Source organism: Mesoplodon bidens, assembly GCF_964165515.1.
Source record: "Mesoplodon bidens genome assembly, chromosome: 4".
In the NCBI taxonomy this organism is placed as follows: Eukaryota; Metazoa; Chordata; class Mammalia; order Artiodactyla; family Ziphiidae; genus Mesoplodon; species Mesoplodon bidens.
Genome location: NC_138160.1, coordinates 148,093,636 through 148,102,741, shown reverse-complemented (window position 1 = coordinate 148,102,741; position 9,106 = coordinate 148,093,636). Strand labels below are relative to the sequence as shown.

The 9,106-nt window shown below is 55.9% G+C and overlaps 1 protein-coding gene across 7 annotated transcripts in view; it reads right to left on the bottom strand.

Moving 5' to 3' along the window:
- Positions 1-1,096: 1,096 nt before the first annotated feature.
- The window catches only part of PTPRS (protein tyrosine phosphatase receptor type S), a 102,609-nt gene continuing 94,599 nt past the window's right edge, over positions 1,097-9,106 (bottom strand). For all 7 annotated transcript variants that reach the window (XM_081233483.1, XM_081233486.1, XM_081233485.1 and 4 more), the window contains 8 exons: positions 7,330-7,484; positions 6,946-7,231; positions 6,544-6,722; positions 5,672-5,798; positions 5,461-5,586; positions 3,415-3,569; positions 3,088-3,223; positions 1,097-2,351 (listed from right to left, as the gene is read on the bottom strand). In XM_081233483.1, coding sequence (XP_081089609.1) covers positions 2,283-2,351; positions 3,088-3,223; positions 3,415-3,569; positions 5,461-5,586; positions 5,672-5,798; positions 6,544-6,722; positions 6,946-7,231; positions 7,330-7,484 — 1,233 coding nt within the window. In that variant the 3' untranslated portion in view covers positions 1,097-2,282. The remainder of the gene's footprint in view (positions 2,352-3,087; positions 3,224-3,414; positions 3,570-5,460; positions 5,587-5,671; positions 5,799-6,543; positions 6,723-6,945; positions 7,232-7,329; positions 7,485-9,106) is intronic.

The window sequence follows — 9,106 nt, the reverse complement described above, 5'->3', positions numbered from 1 at the left end:
AGAAGAACCTCAATCATGCCCAATGAGTTATTTGAACTGAAAGTTTGGTTCATATATTTTAAAAGTTGACTTGTTCTCAGAATTTGTTTTCTTATCAACATGTTCAAGGCTATGTTTTCCTCTGGGTATCCCTTTGGCTGCATCCCACAGGTTTCATTACATAATGTACTATCTGAATTGTTCAGTTTCAAAAATTTGTAATTTCTATGTTGATTCCTTAACTCATGCCTCATTTAGAAACATGTTTTTAAAATTTCTCATTGTAGGCCTTTTCAGGGGAATCTAACTATTACAGAGTCTAATCCTGGGGCCAAGATCAGGTTATCTTATCTAATATTTGTTTCTCGAAATTTATGAACATCTCCACTGCTGGTTTTTATTAATGCTGATTTTTATAAATGTTCCATATGTGTTTGAGAATTTTAGGGGTGGGGATATAGGGTTTGGTAAATCTATTTGACTAAGCTTATTACTGGTGGTGATCACTTTTTTGATTTATTTACTTACTGACTACCGGATCTGATTGCTTCTAAAAGGGATGACCCCACTCTTTCCTAGGCTGGGCCCCTTCCCTAAGACCCTCTTCTCATCCCTGGAGCATCTCTGTGAGAACAGGGGGAATCTTTCATCCATCTCAGGGTCTTAAGCCAGATGGGGAAGGGACCCAAGCATGGGTGTAGACCCAGAATGGCTCACCCTCCATCCTCCAGGGTCTGACTCTGGCTCAGAGTAGGGTCCACTCACTGGGTGCCCTACAGCGTGGGGAAGAATAGTGCTCCCAACCCAATTCTTCCCTCCATGAACTCAGCTTTATCACTCACTGTTCTGTGGGCTGTGGATGAGACTGGCTGGGGTATGAATCCCAGGTCCACTTCAAACCACTATAAATTGGGTTGACTCCCACCTCAGAGGGCTGGCCCACGGTAGATGCTCAGTGGTGGTCACAGTTATCAACAAGAGTAACTATTATCAATGCGGCAGCCCCTGCAGGGCCAGGGCTTGGGGTTTGCGTTCAAGCTCTCCAGGCCCCCGGCTGCCCCAGGGAGATGGGGTAGACGAGGTGGGGGCTTGACAAAGACTCCACCACTGGCCGGGGTCAGACGATCTTCCTTTAATACAAAGTCGATTTATCTACATACACAGAGGTGGGAAAACCACCCAGCTGCTTCCGTTTGAATAAACAGTGTTGAAAGCAACGGCAGATCTGCTCTTGTACAAAGAGAAAAACTTACTTGCTCAGGGGTGGGGGTAGGGGTGGGGAATCCCATCCTTCTGCCCCAAAACTTGCCCCATGGTCCCAGGGGGCGGAAAGGGTCCCTGATCTGGGGCAGCACATGGCCTCTCTCTCCCCGAAGAAGTGAGAACCTCCTGTTTTGTTCAGTCCTTCTCCTCAGGGTGGGAGACCGGGGGATGGGGGCTGAGGCTGCGGGGAGGGGGTCGCTGCCATCTCCTCTGTGGCTCGAGACCTCACGCTGGTGGGCCTGAGTCCCCCTGCTCCCCACCCTCACCCTCCTGGATATGTCTGAGAATTTCATTATAAAAGAAGCAAAAAAAAAAAAAAAAAAAAAAGAAAAAGAAAAATCAGGAGCAAAAGGTCCTATTCTTGAGTGAGGCACACCTTTAGATGGTAGGAAAAAAAAAAAAAAAAAGCAAGCCACAGGGGCAAGCCTAAGCCCACGCACGCCTGCCAACACAGCTGGCACACAAGAACGGCTGCTACAGTGAAAAAATAGACTGTCTGTGAACAGAATAGGAATAAGCCAAGTTTTTCGTTTTAAATTCGTTGACTGTCTTCTTTTTTTTCCCGTTTGTTTCTTCTTTAAAAAAAAAAAAAAAGGAAAAAAAATACACTATTTAAAAAAACAGGAAATGTCACTGGATAGTTACACTGCGTTCGAAAGAGAGCTGCATCGGGTCCCCATCCCCGGCGCCCTCCAGGCTGTGGGGCAGGAAGGCTCCTCGGGGAAGGACGAGGGCCAAGTTCACAGCCCCCGCCCTCCTCCGGTTCTGGGGAAGAACCCCCCCCGTTTGCTCACCGCCTCCCCCCTCCCCCCACCCCGGAATCTCTCGTTTTGGAATCTTGTTCTGGAAGGAAATGAGGAATGTGCCGAGTAGCGAAGGCGGCGGCCGGTCCAGGGGGGTGGCTGGGGCCACGCGGGGGTTTGGGACCCTGCAGAAACGCGGCCGCCGCCTCCTGCTCCGGCCGCCGGGGTCCAGGCCTCGGGGCCCGCCCGGCACAGGAGGCGTCGGGGCCGGTGGAGTCGGGCCGGGCCGACAAGGCTCTAGGTTGCATAGTGGTCAAAGCTCCCGAGGTACTCCAGAGCCGCCTGGTAGCAGAACTGGTACTCGTCCTGCGTGGGGGAGGGGAGGGGTGGGCCTCTGTCAGCGCCTCTCCTGCTCTGAAGCCTCCCAGGGCTCCCCGGGACGCCCAGAGTAGCCTGCGCCTTCGCTGGGCTCTCCCCTCCTCATCTGCCTCCTCCTCTCTTAGGCCGAGGCTGCTTGGCCATGCCCTGCGACACTCCCCTGGGGGCTGGCAGGCTGCCACTCCAGCTCTGTCTCCCCAGGCACGGGAGAGTTTGGAGGACGTTGGTTTTTCTTTTGCTTTTAATTTTTTTTTTTTTTTTTTTTTTTTTGGCAGTGCCGCACGGCATGTGGGATCTTAGTTCCCCAACTAGGGATCCAACCCATATTCCCTGCATTGGGAGTGCAGTCTTAACCACTGGACCGCCACGGAAGTCCCTGGAGGACATTGTTAAAATGTCCCATGTGAACTCGATGGCAGGAAGTCCCTCCCTGCTCTGGGCCTCACTTCAGGATTTGCGGCCCGTGCCGGGGTCCTGGCTGAGCCTGACCTTGCTGTGATTCTGGGGCCGGGATGGACGCATCCCTGCCCACTCCAAGGGATGCTTCTCAGCTCTGGCCTTCAGCTTACTCTTGGGTCAGCCCAAAGCAGGAGGGGCTGAGGACCTTCCACCCACAAGCACCCAGAGAGTGGAGGGTGGCTGTGCTCATCTCACAGGGGAGAAAACAGAGGCCTGGGCCAGCACCGGCATGGGGCCCGGCCGCCGCCTCCTGTCCCGCCCTCACCTCCATCTGCACCATGGCTGGCCTCTGGGTCCGCAGCATCTTCACGGTCTGGAAGATGTCCACCACGCCTTCGTACCGCATCCGCTCCAGCACGATGCTGAGCGTGATGAAGACACCCGTCCTGCCCACGCCGGCACTGTTGGGGACAGTGTGGGAGTTCAGGGGTGGGTGCTTGGGGGAGCCTGACCTAACTGCCCGATTCCCATCCCTCCTGCTCTGATGCCTCCCAGGGATGGAAAGAGCCCAAACGGGACTGCCTGAGGCCGTCCTCATGAGGCCTCGGTTTCCCTAGCCGGGCCATGGGCCAGGGCTCGGGGAGCAGCTCACCTGCAGTGGACAGAGATGGGGCCGTCCTGGCCAAACTGTTCCTTGGTCTTGTGCACTTGGCCGATGAAGTCTATGAAGCCCTCCCCCGACTTGGGCACGCCCTGTTCCGGCCAGTCCGTGAATTGGAACTGCCGGACAGTCCGGGACTGTCCATCCTGGAACAGAGAGAGAGAGACAGAGAGCCCAGTCTTGTTATCAAGGTCAGTGGCGGTCGTGGTTGTTTTCCCACCCTTGCCAAAGTCCCATCCTCCACCCCATTTTCCGCCTTGTCCTACACTGTCTAATGGCACCATCTTTCACTGAGATGCTCCAATGTCGTCTTCACCACCCAAGGATGCCATGCTCGTCCTCCTCACCATCCTCTAACTTCACCACCCAGTGACACCACCTCATATGGCCATTGTTCACCCCCCAACTTCTCCTCTCTGCACAGCTCCAATCCCATCCACCACTGCTATCCGCCATCTTCCATCCTGTGCCGTCCCAGAGTGCACCCAACATCTGCCCTTCTTGGTCCCATTCTCCAGCTCCCTGGCATCCTCCACTCTGCACCATCTCAGAGTACAAGAGCACTGCCCCGTACCCTCACCTTCCAGTGGTGCCATCTTCCATCCCCCACCACTGACTGCCCATTGTCTTCGACCACCCACCAGCGCCATCATCTACTATCCGTCACCACCCCAGGGCGCCATCTTCCACCAGCCACCACTGGAAGCTCACCTTCCACCCGCGCTACCCAACACCGTTCCCTCCTAACTTTCACCATCCACTGCGGGTAACTCACAGTCCTCGAGCAGCCCATGATGCCGCCTCCCACTGACGTACTCCATCCCCACCACTCAACCATCCTTCTCGCCCATCCCATCTTCCCACGACCCAGCAGGGTCCAACATCATGGCTCTCTGCCACCTTCCATTCATCACGACCCAATGGTACCATCTTCCATGACCCGTCCCTGGTAATTCAGCACTCCTCCCCCTCTAAGGACCATCTTCCACTGACGTTCACTGCCCTCCTTTACTCATCATCCACCTCTTCCCAGTCACGGTCTCTACATCAGAATGGTGCCACCCAGTGATGCCATCTTACCCTGATGGTCTCCATCCTCCACCACCTAATGCTTCCTTCCTCCAACCCCACCTTCCTCTACCTTATACCATCAACAGCACTGTCTACTACCACTGATCGCTGAATGCTTGTCATTCTTTATTCTCTCCAGTCATTTCCCACTGATCGTCTCCATCCGCCACTGGCCAGACATCTGCCCTCTCCAATCTCATCTTCCTCCACCCGTTGCTGATAACACATCACCCTTCACTAACCCGCAGTACCATGTTCTGTTGGCATTCTCCATCCTGTTATCCATATGTTCCAATCTCCAGTCCCACCTTCCTCCTGTCCAACACCATCATTGTTTACCACCCTCCTCCACTACCACCCAACAGCAGCATCTTCCACTGATTCTCCAATCCCCCCATTCCACCAATCCAACGGCGCCATCTTGCACTACCAATGCATGATGACTAATGATGCTCTTTATCCATCAGGCTTTGCCATCCACTGGCAACATCCTGACTGACATTCTCACGCCCCATCATGCCACCCATGGATTCTCCGCTTTTTTCCCTTTACGGCTCCGTCGACCACCATCTGGCACCATCAATCCATTACCTCTCCCCCAGCCCGCTTTCAGCCCTCTAACACTACTACCCTCCATGGGTTGTTGCTTCCGGGGAAACACCCCACTCACTCCCTTTAACACGATGGCCTTGGGCCGTGTTCCCTAGTGAGTGGTGTGATGCATGCTCCAATGGGGAGGCCATGGGGTCAAGGCCCTCTCTTCCCCCCACTTGGTGGTGGGAGTGACTGTCCAACTGGCCAACTCACTCCTCTTCCAACCAGCCCTGGGGGCTTCTCCTTCCCCTGGGCCTTTGCTTCTACCCCCAACTAGGGAAGCCCTCTCCAGACCACTAGCGGAACGGTGAACAGCCTGTAGGGTCCCGCCTGGGGTTCTGATCCTTCCCAGCTCTCCGACCCCAAACTCACCCTGGCGTCTGTGACCTTGAACTCCCGCAGGATGTACTGAGGCATGTTGTATTCCGCCATCGGATCTACCACGAAGTACTGGTAGCGGGCGGAGCGCTCGGCCGGCCAGTACTGGTGACACTTCTCCTGTTGGGGAGGTGGCCGCCGTGGTCAGCCCTGCCCCCCGCCACTGGCCCGGCCCCTGCCACTCCCCCCGTGGCCCCCGGCTCACCCGGCCCATCTCCCGCAGCTTGGTCAACATCACCACGATGGTTGAGTTGTTCTCCCAGAGCATGCGCCAGAAGTCCTCTGTGGTTTCCGCCAGCGGCCCCTGTGTGGCGATGTAGGCCTTCTGCTGCCTGTGGGGCGCAGTGTGTGAGCCCAGGGCCACGGGGAAACCCCCGGCCCAGGCATCATCTCCCTCCCTGTCTGGTTCAACCCTCCAAATAATCCCATTTTCCACATGGATAAACCATCGGCCTGAGAATAGATTCCCGCTTCTCCAGGAGGCTACAGGACCGTCTGCTGACCTGTCCGTCCCGCCTTCCTCCTCTGCCCGCACTCAAGCACCATTAAACTAATTTCCGTTGTTTGCACAGGCCAAGCTCTCCCTAGGGCTGTGCATAGGCAGTACCCCCTCCTTGGAACAGCCCCCCTTGGCCAGGGTTTCTCAACCTCGGCACTACTGCCATTCGGGACTGGATGATTCTCTGCGACGGGGCCGTGCTCCGTGTACCCTGGGGTGCTGGGCAGCATCCCTGGCTTCTGCCCACTAGATGCCAGCAGTAATCCTCCTCCCTCACTCCCGTTATGACCATCCAAACGTCCCTAGATGCTGTCAGATTTCCCCTGGGTGGCAGAATTGCCCAGATTGAGAACCTCTGATAGAGAAGGACAGATAGAACCATGTTACGGACAGCAGCCATCACTTAAATAGATGTCTAAAGATTCCCTCCACCTCAGCTGTGACTGAGACGGGCAAGGTCTGTCTAGCTCTCTCCCATGCAAGACTGGAGGCCCCCCGAGGGCAGGGCTGGGACCTTCCTGGAGCCTCAGCATCGCCCAGCAAAGGCCAGGGCCCCTGCAGTGGCCAGGGGCAGGTACCTGTAGCCATCAATGAAGCTGGCGTTAATGTAGTCGGAGCCCTCCACGCCCCGGATGGGCTGCAGACAGACCCGTGTGCTCTCGTAGGGCATGATGTTGACCAGGCGGTTCTTGAACTTGTTACAAGGCAGATTGGCACTGATGAAGCGGGATGTGTGGGCTTTGGAGTTGGCCAGCCGCTGTGGGGATGAGGGGACAGGGGGCCACCATCAGGACAGCCTCCGGCTGGGAACCTGCTTTCCCCAGGGATGGGATGGGCTGTGTGTTTTCAGCCAGGGCGCTAACAGGGGCCTGGCAGGCAGGGGAACACCAATGCCCCCACCCTCTGGTCCCCTTAACTCTGGTCTCCCGCTCAGCCCCCTCCCCCAGCCAGCCCACAGCAACCTCTACCCCCCAGGCCACCTTGAACTCGAGTTCCATGCCGGTGATGTGCTCGCCGGGCTCCACCTGGGTCAGCTTCTGGATGTAGGCGTAGAGGCTGCGGGCAGGCACCTCCGTGTTGCCGCAGCCCACGGCCTCCAGCAGGGCCTCGTGGATGAAGCTGTACTGGTCCTCAGTCTGCACCATGTAGTTGCGCTGGGACCGCATGAGCGTCACGTGGCCGTACACGTCCACCGTCTTCTCTGGCTTGATCCGCTCAAGCATGGCGTCGATGACAATGAAGCAGCCCGTGCGGCCCACGCCAGCGCTGCGGAGACAGGCAGGGTCATCAGGGGCCCCCCGGGCAAGGGGGTGGGGTAGGTGCGGCGGGGCGCAGCGGGGAGCCGGGGACTGGGACAGGGGTACCTGCAGTGGACCACGATGGGGCCCGCGTCCGGCGGGTTGCAGGTCTTGACTCTCCGCAGGAAAGCCAGGAATGGCGTCGGGTACTCGGGCACCCCGTGGTCCGGCCACGCCGTGAACTGGAACTGCCGGACTTCCCGTTTCTCGCTGGAGCCGTTCTGGGGGCCAAAGGGACACCGCCAGTCACCGCAGCCCACCACCCACATGCTGGGGGCCACGTTCACGCCTCCAGACCACCACTACTCTGAATGCCTGACTCAGGTGCCCGGCTGCCCCGGGGCTTGGGGGTGTCTCTGCCTGGGAGTTTCACTGGCATCTCATGCTCAACGTGGCCAGCACTGTGCCCTCCACTTTCTCCCCAAACCCTTTCCCCCCATCTCAGCTGATGGCTGTGCCATCCTTCCATGCACTCAGGCTGGAATTTAGGAGTCGCCCTTGACTCCCCTCCCCTGCCTTCCCACATCCAAGACATCAGTCAGCACCGTCAGCTCTGCCTTCAAAGTCTACCCCAAGCCCACCCACTTCTCACTTGCCCCCTCCATGGTGACCACCCTGGTCCAGCCCCATCATCATCCATCCAGACCAAAGCAGTCACCCTGGTCCCCCGGCATCCCCACCGCAGTCTATTCCCCCCTCAGCAGACAGAGGGCACTGGTGAGCACCCAAGTCAGGTCCCACCCCTTCTCTGCTTCCTCTGCCCACAGCCCTCCCTGGTGGTAAAAGCCCAAGTCTCCCCTGCAGCCCACAGAGTCCTGCACGACCTGCCCCGTCCCCTCCCTGCCCTCCCCTCCTCCCTCTCTCCCCCTCGCTCACTCTGCTCCAGCCACACAGGACTCCTGGCTGTTCCTAAAACACCCCAGGCACAGTCCGGCCCCAGGGCCTTTGCACAGGCTGTGCCCTCTGCCTGGAATGCTGTTACCCCAGATCTCCTCCCTTCCTCACCAACTCTAGGTCCTCCACTACCCATTCTATTCGTCCCTGTTTTATGTGTAAGATTTCCTGTCATTTTACATATTTATTGTCTGTGTCTTGTTCACTAGACTGTAAGTCCCATGAGAACAGGATACTTTGGGTGTCCTGATGCCCAGGTAAGGGTCTGACACACAGTGTGTGCTTCAGGTGTGAATCAACTGAAAATCCATACTCCCTCGTGTCCGTTGACTATCTTCTGGCACCTGGGCCAGATGTATGCTTAATGTTGAGAGGCCCTGGCTGGTGGCCAGGGGAACACTGTGGTGCCAGGAGCACCTCCACTCCCCATCATGACTCTAAAAAGTGTCCCCTGTCTCCCAAGGCACTAGAAATAAAAACAAAAGTAAACAAATGGAACCCTAATTAAACTTACAAACCTTTGCACAGCAAAGGAAACCATAAACAAAAAGACAATGTACAAAAAATATCTGCAAACAATGTGACCGACAAGGGCTTAATTTCCAAAATACACAGACAGCTCATACAACTCAACGACAAGAAAAACAAACAACCCAATGGAAAAATGGGCAGAAGACCTAAATAGACATTTCTCCAAAGAAATACAAATGGCCAATAGGCACATGAAAAGATGCTCAACGTCGCTAATTATTAGAGAAATGCAAATCAAAACTACAATGAGGTACCACCTCACACAGGTCGGAATGACCATCATTAAAAAACTCCACAAATACCAAATGCTAGAGAGGGTGTGGAGAAAAGGGAACCCTCCTACACTGCTGGTGGGAATGTAAATTCGTGCAGCTACTGTGGAAAACAATATGGAGGTTCCTCAGAAAACTAGAAACAG